This window comes from Condylura cristata, unplaced genomic scaffold (genome assembly GCF_000260355.1).
Source record: "Condylura cristata isolate star-nosed mole 26May11 unplaced genomic scaffold, ConCri1.0 scaffold00030, whole genome shotgun sequence".
In the NCBI taxonomy this organism is placed as follows: Eukaryota; Metazoa; Chordata; class Mammalia; order Eulipotyphla; family Talpidae; genus Condylura; species Condylura cristata.
This window is the reverse complement of record NW_004567131.1, coordinates 18,144,578-18,160,959: the sequence shown is the minus strand read 5'-3', so window position 1 is coordinate 18,160,959 and position 16,382 is coordinate 18,144,578. Positions and strand designations below refer to the sequence as shown.

At 46.4% G+C, this 16,382-nt stretch overlaps 1 protein-coding gene across 2 annotated transcripts in view; it reads left to right on the top strand.

The window, feature by feature from the left end:
* The window catches only part of FRMD4A (FERM domain containing 4A), a 402,633-nt gene that overhangs the window by 313,235 nt on the left and 73,016 nt on the right, over positions 1 to 16,382 (top strand). For both annotated transcript variants that reach the window (XM_012731291.1, XM_012731292.1), the window contains exons 8-11: positions 3,906 to 3,989; positions 8,388 to 8,453; positions 8,678 to 8,735; positions 12,341 to 12,427. In XM_012731291.1, the coding sequence (XP_012586745.1) occupies positions 3,906 to 3,989; positions 8,388 to 8,453; positions 8,678 to 8,735; positions 12,341 to 12,427 (295 nt within the window). The remainder of the gene's footprint in view (positions 1 to 3,905; positions 3,990 to 8,387; positions 8,454 to 8,677; positions 8,736 to 12,340; positions 12,428 to 16,382) is intronic.

The following is a 16,382-nucleotide window of genomic DNA, read 5'->3' as shown; positions in this document are numbered from 1 at the left end:
TATTTATCTTATTTTAAATGTCACAAGTTTACCGGTAAGTTAAAAAGTCATAAAACTTTCACATCACTCTAGGAAACCAAACTCAGTAATATAGGGGGAAAAAATCTTAGGTAAGTTAGCAATTAGCATCAAACATAAAAGCACATAATTCACAAAAATATTTGTAATTTTCCCCTCTGTAGTTTAGGTAAATGAACATGGCATGTTTATCCATGGCACATGCCCAGAATCCAAAATCCTGTGCTGGAAAGACTGGAGATAGTTCCCACGGCTGTCTGCAGATGAGCACGCACAAGGGCGACATCCCCTGGAGGAAAGTATATGTAGGGAGAAGGCACACCAGTCTTCTTATTTTCTTTGTGGTTACCCAACTTTATATTGGGTCACAAAAAAAAAAAGTAGAGGGAGGAAGAAAAAGCAAAAAGGAAAGGAATTGCTTCCTACCTGGTTTGTACAGATAAGCCAAGAACTACAACTTCCCTTCGTAAGCTTTCTAGATGCATTGTACTCTTGACCCACGGTGCATTCATGAAACATTGGGGTCTCAGTGTTTCCAAATTCAATATTTTGTAGGTTTAAAGGGTGTTCATGCTATTCCTTTATGCCCTGGGCAGGACACCTGCACTCAGACCTAACTCTGCTCTGTAAGGTGGATATTGACATCAAGTAGGAGAAGAGTGGCTAATTGTTGTCACCAAATAGGTTAAAAACAGCTCATTTCTTAGAAGTCTTTTAAGATTTGAAATTGGGATTATGATAGGACACTCCTTTTTACTTGCTTAAAAAAAAATCCCTTTCCTGGAGAACTTTACCTTCACAATGTGCTCATAAAACATGGAAGAGTTAAGACGACACAACCTTCATATTCTCATTGGTGAATTTCAGGTTCGTGCTTTATGTTGCTCTAGGATAACTCTCTGGGTTTAGTGCTCTATTTTCGTACCACAACAGATCAAAACCATGGTTTCAGGAGGAATTCTTCCACCTTAAGCATATTCTATTGTGCTGTACTCTCCCTATAAATTAGGAGCTTCTGACTGGCAGGGTATCTCCTGAAAGGCAAACTTTTTTTATGTAAAAGAAAACAAAGTTCTTGTGATGTTTGCTAACCTGCCAAATTTAAATTTCACTTTCTACATTTCATGGTGACTTGGTTAAATTTGTCATTGCTTTTCATCCATGGCAAATTCCCTATTTGATGAACTGCTAGAAATCTCAGTTTTCTGAAGCAGATCCTTCAGACTTGCCATGTTTCATGAGCACGTAGCAGAAGAGGGACTGAGCATCTCAAAACCCCCTAAGTCAAAGGCCAGCTGGCGTTGAGGTATCTCGTTTTTGCTAGCAACACGTGGATCACGCTACCTAAAAGTTTTCATAAAGTCTGGTTAATATTAAGGTCAAAATGTAAAGATTTGCATTTTAGAGGCAGTTTAGCAAGTAACTCTATGACAGGACTTTTCTTTTTCTAAAAATGATTCATGAAGCATGAACTTTCCAGAAGTTGGCATTTATCAGGTTAACTGAATTTGCGAGAAGCCTCTGTATGGAAGGCACAGTGAAGGGGACCTGGAGACTTTTAGCATGTTTGTTAGGTTATAGCTTCCCAGGTCTCTAGAAGTAGAGTGACCAGGACTTCCATTAGGGCAGCTTCCTGCCTTGTGTGGCCAGCCCACTTGACAGGACTGGCCATCTCTAAGTTATTGCAGATGTTTACAGACAGCAGAAAAGCAAATAGAACTTTTCTACGGAGTTATCCTGTGGGGAGGATTATGATTCATGGATCATTTCCAGAATATAATGGATTTGGACGGGCTTCACGCCTTGGTGATTTCTTGCTCTATTTTTGCGTGTAACCTTGCCCTGGGGTTGAACTAGAGAACCACGGCAAGCTCCAGCAAGGCAGTCAGGCCTGGGAGTGCCATCAGGAAACCTTGTTTGCCAACAAACTAGTGTTTGATGGGTAAGATGATCCCTTCCTCCTTTAGCACCTTCCTTCGTTCCCCAAATATACTTTAGAGGTGATGGACGTGAGTAACCCAAACTCAAGTTTCAACTGGGTAAAGTAGCTACTAATTGCCTTCTAACAGTTTCATCCCATAAATGTTCCCTTTGATATTTAAGGTGCCACTCTGGGCACTGGCTGATGGGGGAATCCCTGTTTCCAGGGAATTTACAGTTAAAGGAAATAAGACCCGGAAACTCATTAAATTCTTTGTGGACTCTCAAGTATTTGGTGGGCTGAATATTGCGCCATCTATGCCTAAATATTGCCTAGAGAGCATGTGAGTGGGATTGAATTCCCTGATAAGGAACTAAATGTCCTTATACCCCAGGACTGACCTATGTGTAAGCCTGTGGTGGGCTGACCCCCCCCGTGGGTACACGTGAACCCTCACTGCCAGGCATCGGAAGTCCCACAGTTCACTGCCTACCCTGCCTTTCAGCTGTTCCCCCACACCCCACTCAGTCCAGATCTGGTGGCCTGCCCCTCCTGACTCTGCTGCATTGCACTAAATTGTGAGCACTGAATTGTAAGTGTTGTGGTTTGTCCTTTTTTGGTTATAGCTTTATAATACTTTTATATAGAAAAGGACTCCCTCACTAACTTCAGGTTAGGGTTGTTGTGAGTAAATCCTCGCCTCATCGCTTAGATGGCAATGGTTCGTGGTTCCCTACTTGGTTGAGATTCAGACAATAACAGCGTGAATGCTCCCGACTGGTTGCTCAGAGGCAGGACTGACAACTGGCGGTGTCACAGGTCCTTAACCTACTTGAGCAGTGCTCTCTCTGGGGCAGCTAAGCTGTCACTCATCAATCAAGTGTTTCTTGGTCACCAGCTAAACGAACTTTAAAGTATTAGGATGGTTCTGTCCTGTGACAGTTGGTATCTAAAGGGAGCTACTGATTTCATTGCTGTTGGCAACATTTCTGCCAACAGAGTGGAAACACCTGGAAGGAGACATCCCCCATTTAGTAACAAGAGTGTTGTGATGTTCAGTCTTTCAAAGCCTCAGGAGCGTCCCAGCTGTGGCTGCAGTGTTCTCTCCTGAGATCATTGCTTTTTAGATGTACTTACCTGAGGGCCTGGTGGCCAGTGTTTGCTTAGCATTGTGTGAGCAGCCCTGGAACTGCTATCCTCGCCCCACAGAACTAGGAGCCCAGGCAGGGCTCCATGGAGCTTCTGCTCTGCCAGCAACACTGTCAGGCACTCTGTTCAGCCAGTACAAGGGAAACACCCTCCAAATTGCTTCTGGAAACACAGAGTGGGCACAAACACCCGGAGTCCTGGCCCAGTGGGGAAGAAGGGGTGTGCACAGTGTCCCCGGGGCGTCAGGCCTCTGAAGAACACCAAATCTGAGAACCCTCTGGTCTGGGGGGCGTAGGGGGATGAGGGAAAATATCCTATAATCCACTTCACATTTTATAACTTATTTCCTGGCTAGCTATTTATTTGTCATGTTCCAGAAAACAGTCTCCAGCATGTGGTCAGTCTAAGCAGAGACTGTAACAGAGTTGTGTGTTAAAAAGACTCTATGGGGAAGCAGTTAGGTTTCCTTTCTTGGCTCCCTCCCTCACCTCAGGGTACTGGGGAGCTCCTCTTGGGATCCTCCCCTACAGGGACACCGGTGACCCTTCTGCTCTCCAGTTTCCTGCTGCTGGGGGTGAGGAATTGGGTGTTGCCCCTCTGTGTACAGGACCACCAGGGAGCCTGCCCTGGCCTGCTCTCAGGACCAGAGAGAAGCCACTCTGCCTGTTGTGTGCCCTGTAGTAAATAATTAAGTAAAAGAAAGCAGCCCTTGCTCCCACCACTTTTCATTAGAGGGAACAGACGCAGGGGCCTGATGAGGTGGTGTCCTCGGAGTGAGAGCGTTTCCTGGCATTCTCTGCCTCCCCCTCTCTTTCAGCAATGAAGTGGTGAGGAGTGACCTGAAGAAACTGCCTGCGCTTCCCACCCAGGCCCTGAAGGAGCACCCTTCCCTGGCCTACTGGTGAGTAGGGTGTCATCTTCCAGAGCCCGCCTGTCCTTCCCAGGGGACCAGGGACTCAGGGGAATAGGCTCCCCCCTTCCCCGGACCCCAATCAGAGAGTGGCCCCAAATTGTGTTAAGTGACTTGGGCCTTCGTGAAACTGTTTGCTTCTTCTATTTAAATGATGCAGTGTGTGTGGATCTCTCCTTTTTCTCATTTTCCTTATTTAAAAGAAAAAAAAAACCTTCTGAAATTTCACTTTGGAAGCATTGCCTCCTTGGAGAGCCTTTCATTGCTGCTCAAGTTTCATTTTGGAATCCTTGTCATTTGATGACAGGATGTGTGAGGTTTCGAGATGTGGGAGAACTACAGGTTTTTTTTTTTTCTTTAAAGAAGAGAGAGATTGATTCTTTTATTTTCCCACAGTGTTTTGCATCTCCTGATTTAGCTGCCTTGTAACATTATGCTGTAGTTCATCTGTCGGGCCCTAAATTACGGATGCAGAATGAATCGGGCATTTGAGAGGTTCCCAGATTGTGGTTTTGGTCACAACAGCACTGCACACATAGAACTTGCATTCCTGGGAAGCGGAAATTCTGCTGGCCCGGTCAGCCCCCCAGCACCCTGGATACTGCAGTGCTATTTCCCCAATAGCTTCTCTGACTGCCTAGGAGAAAGTCCTGTAGATGTTTCTATGAAACAAACAAAAGACCAGAGTCACAGAACAAGCAGTCCTGATCAACTGTAACGTGTTGCAAGCACCACTTTGATAGGTTTTACAAAATGCCCGGATGACTGACATTTCATCTTGCCTGACTCTTTTCCTATCAGCAAGCTAGTGGCTCAGCCCTTTGAGTGACCAGGAGGTTCCTTCAGCTGGGGTGGGGCGTATCTCAATGCTGAAGGCATGTGGGGACTAAACTCTGGTCCAGAAGTCACTTCTCCTCAGATGACCTCGGTGATGGGGCTCTCCCAGCTGGGAGTGCCGTTAGTGTGTGTTGTCCCTGATTGTCCCCCCCAAACTCTCTCACTGCCACTCTTCTCTCAGTAACACAGATGACAATAAACTGTGGCTTTATATCATAACCTGGTCTCTAAGAACAAAGTCTGTCCAACCTGGGCAGGGAATTTGCATGTGTCAGACTCCAGACTTCCAGCCTCACTCCCTGCACCTGTGAACACTGGCAAGGGGCCTTCCCGCTTCCTTGTTCACAGATCCTTTTGCCTCTGCCCAAATTATCAGTGCTCCCTGGGCTTTCTATTCCACATCCTCCAGAAAGCCAGCAGTGGAGAAGCAGACAGAATCTAGCTGAGTGTGCTTCCTTCTCGCTCACACTTTCTCTCCTGTCAGTGTAAACATCATCTTCATCCACATGTACAGCTCTCTCACCAGGACCTCGTACACCTGTGAACAGGTCAGCACATTCCGGGGCTCATGTAGATGAACGAGCATCCAGGCCACTGTCTAGATGCACTAGGGGGATGCTGGGACCAAGGGAGGGATATTTTCTTTCTTTTTTTTTTTTTTTTTTTTAAGATTTATTTATTTATGCGTACAGAACTGGGGTACAGGCCAGATGCAGGGGCGGTGAGAGGATTCACCAGAGACAGTGGGGAGCAGAACAGGCCAACTGACGAAGTACACTGCTGAGGGGAGCAGCGGGCGGGTCAGGAGAGGTCTGCTGAGCCATGTGGTCACCTCTGGGGCAGGCGGGGATTGAACTCATGCGGAAATGGCTTTAGCTTCTCAGTGCAGTGCTTTAACCCGCTGTGCCACCAAAGAAGGTCCGAGGGAGGGATATTTTCCAAGCAGCTGCCTCAAGCTCCACAGACTAGTTTATCTACAAATAAGCCAGCAGCATGGACGTCCTGCCAGAGCATTGCTTTTAGAAAATAGACGGGATTTCGACATGGCTCATCATGGTTGTCTACTGTGGTTGGCTTTATATTGCAACCTATTTACTTAAACTTTCAGAAAACAAAATGTCAGGAAAAAGGGAAATGCTGTTCTTGGGTCTATAGATAACAGAATGGAGAGAGAGGGCTCCCTCGAAACATGCTCCTTTCTTTGTGAAGACATCCTTGTGTGTGCAGCTGGTGGCTTCAGAATCCAGCCAGGCCCCTCAGCTGCGAGGGAGTCAGTCTGGGAGGCTTGAGTTACTTTCTGCTGCCTTACTTTCCCCAAATGTAAAATGAAATGAACCACACTGACCTAATTCAGACTGTCATTAGCAGAGGAAATAAAAAGTTTCACAACACAATTAGAAAGTAGTGAAAGGCTCATAATGCTGAGTAATCATGGGATCATTCCTTCTGCTAATTTTCCCCAAGTGTTTAGCAAGCTTGGACTCCTCACACCACGTGACATCCCCCTGGGGCCACTGCTGAGGCAGGGAGTTGGAATATGCACCCACAGCCACAGGACACAACAGGATCAGAGGCCTGACCTGGATTCCTTCTCAAGCCTGGACTGCCAGTCCCACCCATAAGGGGTGTGCTGAGACATCCCTTCTTCTGGCCCAGGTTACTGTCCTCCAAGACGGGACAGATCACCACCCCTTGTTCCCACTGCGTTCCCCATGACTTACCCAGGCCTCTTATCTGCAGAGAGAGAATTCAACTTTACTGTGACTTCAGAGCACAGTCAGCTTTAGTCTTTTTCCTTCCTAGAACCCTGTGTCCTTCAAATAACATTTTAGGGTTCCCTTTACTCAATGGTGCTTATAAATTTGACATTTGCCATAAATTTGAGCAAATACAGAAACTGTCTGCAAAGTTTGGTGTGCAGGAGCCTTCTGTAAATTCCCAAGATGCGGTGGGAGCAGGTTAAGGGCAAAATGACTTTGTCTAATGCGTGTTATCACATGTGGGGCCGGGGGTATTTAAATTGGGGCAGAGGGATAGGACAGGCCAGGAAGGAGAAGGTACATCAGCCTTAGCGACATCAGGCAGTGGGGGAATAGCTGTAGTAGGGCTGGCAGATTCCTGCAGCTGTCGGGGGGGGGGGGGGGAGGGGGCAAACCCAGTGGGGGGGGGGGGGGGGGGAAGAGGCTCAAAAGTTGAGCTGTGTAGGCAGGAAACCACTGAACAGCTGCCTGACAGTATTTTTTGACACTCGCTGTTGTTTTTCCTCAATCTAATTTGTGTTCACGGCTCCAGCACTATGTTGTCATCTCCCCAGCAAAGACTCAGGGGCCCTCTCTCCAGAGCTGCAAAGGAAACAGCCTCTGGTCTGCTTTAGTTACTTGACTGCATCAAGAAGGAGACCTCCAAAAATGCTAGCTCATGTGGAAGGAAACGTAGCAACTAGCTACTGGCTTTAGTGGGTGGGTGCGGAGGAAGCGAGAGCATCCTGGTCACAAATCTGAACGGCTGGAGAGGCCAGCGTCCACCCCAGAGAGGACTTTCCTGGAGAACTCTGTCAGGAGATGACCTGTCACATTCACAGTAGAACTTCCATGATGGTGGGAGCTGAGAACTGAAGCTGATCTGCCCTGTCCTGAACATTTCCCTGAAAAGTGACTCGAAGAGGGAAATCCCTTGAAATGAGCCAATGTCCCGTCTCCTCCCCACCCCATTCTGGATGCTTGTAAAGTTTTTCCTGGGGTGCATCAGACGATCCTAAATGTCTGCCGTTTCAGAAAACTGGAGTGAAGAGATTCTCCCTGAAGAGGAACAAAGCAATTGGCAGATCTGTAATTATCCCCAAGTAGTAGGAAATGAACATGTAGAACATGGTACCGCCCCTGCCCACACATAGCCTAACTAACAAAGAAGGTGTAAATGAAAGAAGGCTCTGGATCAAGTCTGGAATAACAAATTAATAATAGATAAGAGGATCAACCATGGAGGACTTGGCCATTCCAAGATCACCCCCCATTACGGAACCCACTGGCCAATGTGAGGAAAGTAGGGAGGGGACAGAAGAGTGAGAATAGGTTCCCAGGTGGCACGACCAGGTCACATGGCTGAGAGCTTCCCACGGGACCCTTCAGCAGGTGGGGCGGGGGACCCTGTGTCTACAGCTGCTTCCCCTGCCATCCCCAAGGTTGACTGACTCTACGCTTCCTCGTTCTGTGTCCTTCCGCACTGAGGAACTGCGCACTGCTTCTTCCCTCCCACAGTGTCATCTCTGGGCTGAAGCCAGCACCGTGGGCTCTCACTATGTCACTGACAATGTGTCTAGGGTAAAGGGGAGGCAAGTCTCTGAGTGGGATACACACTTGTTTGTTAGTAAGTCCACAGCCCAAGGATCTCACTTAGACTGAGTTTAGATATTTCCCTCTCTGGAAAAATCTTATTCCCAGATACGTTGGCCCCTGGGAGCCATACTGGAGGTTGCTGAGGCTCAGAGAAGCATGTTCTGCTGCCAGGGTGCTGGGCAGTTGTAATAACAGAGTCTTTGTGTTCTAAATCTAGTGAAGACCGAGTAATTGAACACTACAAGAAGCTGAATGGCCAGACCAGAGGTCAAGCAATTGTCAAGTAAGTGACCCTTTCCAGAGCTCCTGAGGTTGTGGTTGTGGGTGGTCCCATGGCATATGTCGAGGTGGGTCAGTTCTGCACAGAAAGACATGTCTCCTGGGGGGTGATGGTTCAATTTAATTTTCAAGTAAATTGGGAACTTTATTTCACACACACACAAATAGGGATATGATTCTAGTTCTGCCGAATAACCACTCTGGTGTGTCTGTGTGTTGTCTTCCCAGCTACATGAGTATCGTGGAGTCTCTGCCCACCTATGGGGTTCACTATTATGCAGTGAAGGTAAGTGAACTCAATTGGTGAAGATTGCCAGGCGTGCCCTAAAACAACAAACCAAACCAAACCACATCTCTATTTTTTTCTTTTTTAAATTGTACTGAAGATTTGTGGGGTTGGGGTGAGGTTGGGAGACTTAGTACAGACGTCTGCCCGCTGGAGAGAGTTGGAGCAATGGACCTTTACCACTAGAGTAGTCAGTCTTGATCCATTTACTCTCCATACCTCACTTTCTCTTCAGTGAAATGGGTAAAATCGGTGTTACTTCCTTCTATTCTCTGAAGAATCCTGAGATGAGGACTCCTGCACCCCTCTAAGTATGAAGAGTCCATCTAAATACAGTAGAGAACAAAGACTTAGTGCAGAATTGGTGTTTTCTGTAGTGGTCAAATGCCACATAGGCAACTTGAGAAAAGAAAAACAGAATAACTGAAAAATTGAGCCCAAGGGCAGGAAAGGGCAAGGAAGACAGGCCAGCCCTCGTAAATGCTCAGGTAGCAGTTCACTGTGACACAGACGTCCTCTGGTTCTTAGCTGCTTCTCATAATTGTGAAACTACGATCTCTGCTTTGAAATCATAGATAATCATGGCCCCATGTACCCTGTTCTACAATAAGAAAATAAAACTTCCCTTCCTTCCTGAATTTATCCCAACATGAAAAATTTAAGTCATTGCCCAAAGGAGCAGAAAACACTTCTGAACTTAAGGCCATTCTACCAGCCACCCAGAGTCTCTTGCTTTTCCATCAGTTTCCACCCAACTGTATTTATAATTTCTAAAGACTACAACATACCACGTTTCGCTCATCTTTGTGTCACTCCTGCCTATCACTTGGCATAGTATTGGTATATAGTTAATTGCCTGTATCTCCTGCTAAACTGCAGGCTTTTAATGGCAAACACTGTGTTATATTGTTAAATATTCTTGGAACCCAACATGGTACCTGGCACATGCTAGATGGTCAGTAAATATTTACCAAGCAAATGTTCATGGCGAATCGAATTGAGTAGCTGGATGTATGCATTTCCATAATGGAAACAAGTGTTGGAACTCCACTTACAGGTCCTGCTTATGAAGTCTGGACCCACCCAGCAGCTCAGCTCAGGATCTTAAAGCCTGCAATGGTTGAACTTTTCTTGAGGTCCTACCAAAGCTCTCCCCACCAATAGAACCTTTAATGTCCCCTTCCCCACCGTTCACAGGACTCCTAAAACTACCATACCTCACCTGAAAAACGACCCTGAGGTCTGTGATGGGAAGTGTGACCTGGTCTTTGGTCTTGTCTCCCATTTGTGAGTTCTCTAAGGAGACTACCATTGGCAAGGCTGCTTCCTGTGAAGTGGCTGGACATTATGGTTGTCCAGAGGAAGCCACTATGCTGACAGCCAGAGCTCAGCATACTGCTAGTGAAGTTGTAGAGCCATTTTCATGCTGCCATCTTGTTACCATAAAGGGAACAGGACCTCACAGTAGTCCCTGAGAGGATCACAAGAAGCAGTTCATAGGCATCAAACTGTGAGACGTAATCTGAGTTGTGGAATATCCTATGATGATGTGTAGCATTGGAGCTCTGTGTTCCAAAAAATGGGACCCCTTGAATTCCAGGACTATGTTCTCTGATTTGCTGTTTGTTCTTAGTAGAATCTCACCAACAACTCTCATAGTTAAAATACAGATTAAGAAACTTATCTCTCCAGTTTCCCCTACTACAGTCTTAGCTATTGGAAGACAATCAGAGGTAGATATGGTAGACAATCAGAAGTGTTTGCTTCAGATGTCACTTCATTTACTCTTTTACTTGTGTAAACCTATATTGAATTTCTTTGTCAGTCTGGAATTTGCAAAAAAGGTTGCCTCTGATGTAGGCTTCTGCCTTCCAGTAAACCTTTAGAAATATGTTCTCCTGCAGTTTGTCAGAGACCAGAAGCAAGCTTGTGATTTTTCAAAGGGTAAAATGCTCTTGGGCTCTTGGCTGTTAGAATACCTAGGCAAAAACAATTGCTCTCCTACTTATTTGGAAAAGGGTATATGAACCAAACAAGCCTGAACCAACTGTCTCAAGACTCACTGTCTGGGCTTTTGGTTTCCCAGGATGCTATATTTTATGGGACTCTTCCCGACTCCCTCAGAAGCTGCAGTGCTGTTGAATTGTGTCTTGTTCTGTTTTCCAAAATCACTTTAAAATGCACAGATTCATCCCAGAGATGGAGGAATATAACTTTAAAAGAAATTTTCTTTAAGAAATAATATACCATGAAATTTTTCTAGAAATTCTAACTATTTCTTTATCTTTATACTTAACATAAAATAATCCATGCCTCACAAATATTTGGAAAGCATGAAGCCAATTATGTGTCTTCAAGAAATCTACACTGGGGTGTGTTAGGTTATTCATAGATATGGCAATTAGGCTAAATCTAGAGAAAGCTGCTAGATGTGCCCACGATCAAATCCTAGCATTTGAGAGCTTTCATTACCAGCTCAGAGTCATCGTATTTGAGTGCCGAATTAAAACTTGCTGTCTCTGGAACAAATACAGAGAGACTTTGCACTTCTAATTCAGTCCCAGTGTGTCTAGGCTTCTGTTTGCTCATTTGTTCAACACCTTAAGTCACAAAACCCTGCCTGGCTTCCGACTGCCCTCTTAGGGCAAACAGAACCTCATGGTAGGCGCAGCCCTTCCTGCACTGACTCTGGCCTGAGGAGAGGGGTGGGGGTGGAGGGACCCTGAGTAGAGATAAACTGAGTCAGCACTTTAAATTCTGTCTTTAAAACTAGAGGAATCTTAACCATCTTATTAAGTGGAAGAAGCCACTCTGAGAAGGCTACCTGCTATATGAGTCCAACTCTAGGATGTTCTGGAAAAGGGGAAACTATGAAGACGATAAAAAAGACCAGTGGTTGTCAGGGGCTGGTGGTGAGTGGGAGGAGTAGGCAGAGCACAAAGGAGTCTCAGGACAGTGAAAATCGCTGCTTGATGCTGTCAACATGTGTGGCTGTCATTACACATTTGTCTGAACCCATAGAATCTAAAGGCAAGAGTGAGCCCTGATGTCAGCTGTGGCCTCTGGGTGATCATGTGTCCCTGAAGGTTCATCATTGTAACATCTGCACCACTGTGGGGATGGGAGGGCAGGGTGTTAAAGATGTCTGCATGTTTGGGGGCAGAGGGTGGATGGAAAAACTCTGTACGTTCCTCTCAGTTTTGCTGTGAACTTAAAACTGCCCTAAGAAATAAAATCTTAGAGTTACCTTCTTTAGTCTCCATGGTTCTGAGCAGTTCTCATAGCTGATGATAGTCTCTGCTCAGAACATCATTTCATTAGACTACTGGGCAGTTCTCGCATTTCCACTTGTGGTGAGTGAGAGACCCAGGCTTGAAAACCTAAAACCCAAAAGGAGAGCAAAAGCAAGGTGTCTGCTACTCATCCATAAAGTGGGGGAGGGACAGGTGCATCATGAGACTGGAGGGCGCATCTGTGAAGGGAAAGATGAGCTTCATCCATTTTGAGAAATTTTCACTTTCATTTATACTGAAATGAGACAGGGGATCCCCTCTGGATGCTGTTGCTCTTCTTCCATTTGACTGATACCCCTTTTGATGTTCCAGGACAAGCAGGGGATACCATGGTGGCTGGGACTGAGCTACAAAGGCATCTTCCAGTATGACTACCATGATAAGGTCAAGCCCAGGAAGGTGAGTGCCTTTCTCATGTGGCTGTCGGCTGAGAGGACGGGGTGGGGGAAGCAATGGTGAGCCCACTCCTGAAGGGTCTCAGCTCACAAGCCCTCCCCAGGCTGAATGTGTATAAACTACTCTGCAGTAACCCAGTCTAAGTGCCCTGGGTATTTTCTTTTTCCCTCCCATGAAGGAAACCTAAGATGTCTTTATTTAGGGTAAGAAGTCTGGCTGTGCTCTTGAGAAGCAGGTGGGTGACAGAGCATTGAGGGGCTATTTGAATTTCTTGGGGGTTCTGTGCTCTTGGGAAAGTTCAGTAACTTGCCGCTTGAGCCCTGAGGCAAATCTGAGGTCTCTTAAAGACTTGTGTGTGAATTTTCTTCTTTTCTTTCTTTTTTCTGGAGGGCTGTGGTGAAAAAGAAAGATCGCAGGTCAAAAAGAGGTTGAAAAAAAAAAAAGAGTGAAAGGCATTCTTGCAAATGCAGTAAATATTTTATGGCATATTAGCAGTGACCAGAAATCTGGGAAGAATAAGGACATTTGCCAAAGAGAGAGGAAAGCAGAGAGGGCTGTGCAGTCACTGTAAACACAAAACAGAATGTTCGAAGGGGCACGGGGCTTGAATTTTCTGTTTTCATTTACACACATTTTTCAGACCAGAACAAATTGAAAAATTACAATGGAAAAATATCTCTGAGGCAAGTGCTGTCACTCAGGTCCTCTGGCAGAGAGTAGGGGAGTGATGGCATGCTGCTTAAAGCCTGGGAGACGGGGAGGGTCTGTCAAAGCCACCCTGACTGGGAGAGGCAGTCCTGTCCCTGATGTCCTTCCAGATTGCTTCTCAGGCTGCCTTATCCATGAGCTGGGTTGAGACCCAGACTCCATATCCGAGCTTTGTAGCTCTACCCAGTTAACAGATGCCCTTACCCAGCTTCTTCAGTAGGTGGGTAGGAAAAACATCCTGGCAGTAGGGAGTCTTCACCACGCTGATCAGTCAGCTAGATCCTAAGCCAGTAGGCTGAGTGAGGGCTGGGAGCGCTTCCTTGACAGCGATGCGCTGTTTTATGACTCTCCCAGCGCCCCTCCTCTCCTCCAGTTCCCGTTAATATGCTGCAAGACATCAGTTGGACTCTGCATTCTTCTTTTGTCCTTTGTTTTCTCAGTCACGGAGTCCCGACTTCCTCCTCATCGCCTCTGTCTTCCTGTTCCTCCTCTGCCTCCTCCAGTGTTTTCTTCACTCCCTCCACTTTTCTATATGCCCTGTCCTCTCTTTTCAACCTGCCTGGCCATGTTTTCTGCTTACAAGTACCAAAAATAGCCCAGATATTTTAACAGAATCATGGTGACCAGTGACCAAACCCAGTTCTTTGCTGTCCACTTCAGTAAAAGATCCCAGCTGGCCCACACGAATAATGGACAGTGGAGAACAGTAAAATCCAGCGGGCGAAACACTTGAGTATTCGATTTAATTTACTGAGTATTCGATTTAATTTACTCATATTTTAAAGGTGGCTTTATTTCTCGAATTGAGGGGCTAATGAGCACTGACGATTCAGTGTTTCTGCCCATCTGTGACTGTGCAGTGTTTCTTTTCATAAGTATTTTCCTTCACAAAACACAGTAGCAGTTTTTTCTGCCTCCTTGTGTCTATGCGAGACCTGCTGCTTTCCTTTTCCTAAGAACCCTGTCCTTTTAAAATGTAAAAAAATAACAGTACTAACAGTACTAACTCTTGATATGAAGTAAGTCCTTACTGAACATCATCCATTGGTTCTTGGAAACTGAGAATTAAGCAAAACAACACATAAGGATATCAGCTCTTTGAGTAGTACCATTTTGTCAATTGAGTCTGGGCTTTTTTCCAAAACAACATTATCTCAGGATCCACTGAACAAAAAATGCAGGGGGGACATGTCCCAGGGACTCAGTAACTTCCCCTTTGAGACTCTAAAGTGTGTTTCAAGGTAAGGAAAAAGACCAGACCAAAGGCAGGCATAGTTAGCTATTGAATAAAAATTGACTCTCACTTGTGAAAATTATCCAGGTCATCGAGTGAAAAATGATTAAAGGTTAATAGACTTATGCAGAGTGCTGATATTCACATTGATTCACTATTTAAAATGATGCTTCTGTGACCTCTGAGGAGACCGTTTCAATTCTCCGGTTGGATTACAAACTGAAAGACAACCAAGCCATCAGAATTCCCAGTCTATTACTAAAAAGAAAAAGCCATTTACTGCATTCCTGCAATGTGCCAGTCAGGCCACAGGATGCTGAGAGAAAAAAGACACATCCTATCCTCGAGGCCCATCCAGGGTGGAAGGAGTGGGGATGGGTCATCAAACGTGTGATTGTTGCATCGGTGCTCCGAGTACTGTATAGCGGAGGTCTGTGAGCATCGGGAGTGAATTAAAGGAGAGTCATCAGCTGGCTTTGCTCAGGAGAGAAGGGCCCTCACAGGCAGCAAAGCAGGGCTGGGTCTTACAAAGAGGCACGCATGGAGAGGCATGCAGGCTGAGCCAGCACACACCAACTCGCTGATGGAGAGATGCAGTGTGGTGGGGGCGCACGCGAGCCTATAGGCTTGGAGCAGCGGGCTCACAGAGCCAGCAGGCTTTGCTAAAAGGAGCTCACCTTGACTTCGGGAGCTGCAGAACGTTCAAGGCGGAGGAGTTGCCATGTCAGATTTTCATGATCATGGATGCTGTGGAAAGGTGGGTTGCAAACCAGGACCTTATGACAATAGTATAGTCCGGCAGGGGCTTGGGGCTCACTCAGTCCTGGGTCTGGAGAAAGGGAAACGAAGTTTCGTGTTTCAAAGGTAGAGAAGAATGATCAGTTGTGTTAAAGAGAGGAGCAGCAGAAGGGCATCGGGGAAGATGCTCCAGCTTCTTCATCAACCAAAGCACAGGACGTGAGAGAAAGGGACATTCAGCACTTGAGGCTCGTGGGGGCATCCTGGCCCTGACAGGCAGGCAGTCGGGTGTGCAGCTGGAGCACACATACCAAGAATTCCCAAAGCATAACGGGAGTGGAGGCTGGCTGGAGAGAGGAAAGAGAGCGGCAGCCGTGCGCCAGTAGCTGTCAGAGATCTCGCTTCCCTACCGTGACATTCACCGTGACACACAGAGGCAGGTCCTGTGTTTGGGCCCTGGCGCTGATAGCATTTGAGGTTCCTCTTTAAGAATTGAAAGTAACATCTGAATACTGTTGATCTCAAGCAAAAAGCAGTTACTTTTCCAACAAAATGGGCTTATTCAGAAACAACCAAAAAGCAGCTTGCAAAATGCAGCTTTATAGCAGGACACAGTGTTTGTGTCCTGCACCCCGTTATGGACCCCCCAGGGGGCAGTACTGTGAGAGAGGCATCACTCCTTCCTTCTGCTGGGGTGGGGAAGCTGCTCCCTTCCTGGCGGAGACGCAGGGCAAGTTAGGGCAGTTACTTTGCTGATTGTTCGTGTGTGGGCATTCTCCTAGTCTCCTGACCTAATTGAAGTAGGGTTCCTGTATGTTAATTGTTACAGTATAAAATTAAGGGCAGCTTTTGAAGGCCCATGAGAGGAAGCAAAGCCTAAGTTTCAGTAGCCTCAAGTGATGGTCCTCTCTGAGAAGACCTTGGATGGGACTCACAGGCAAAACCAGAGGCTAAATCAGAGCTGTAACTAAGTCCAGTTGCAAGACGGCTTCGTCAGGGCACCTGCTCTTCTTCCCCCAACATCATCACCATCATTAAAGGCCAGCTTTGTGATGTGCAGGCCTCTGTGAGTTCTGAGAAGGCAAGTTCCCTCCCTGACCGCCTAGTTGCAAACAATCCCGAGCTGCACATAGGTAATCATGGCCTCTCGAGCAAGGTCACGTATAAAGTCTGTCTGCAGTGCACTAGGCCAGTGGTGCTCAGCCTCAGCTGGCATCTGGAAATTCACATGACGCTGCGCACAGATGCCACAGTCTCCCCGAGTCCCATCTCTGACGC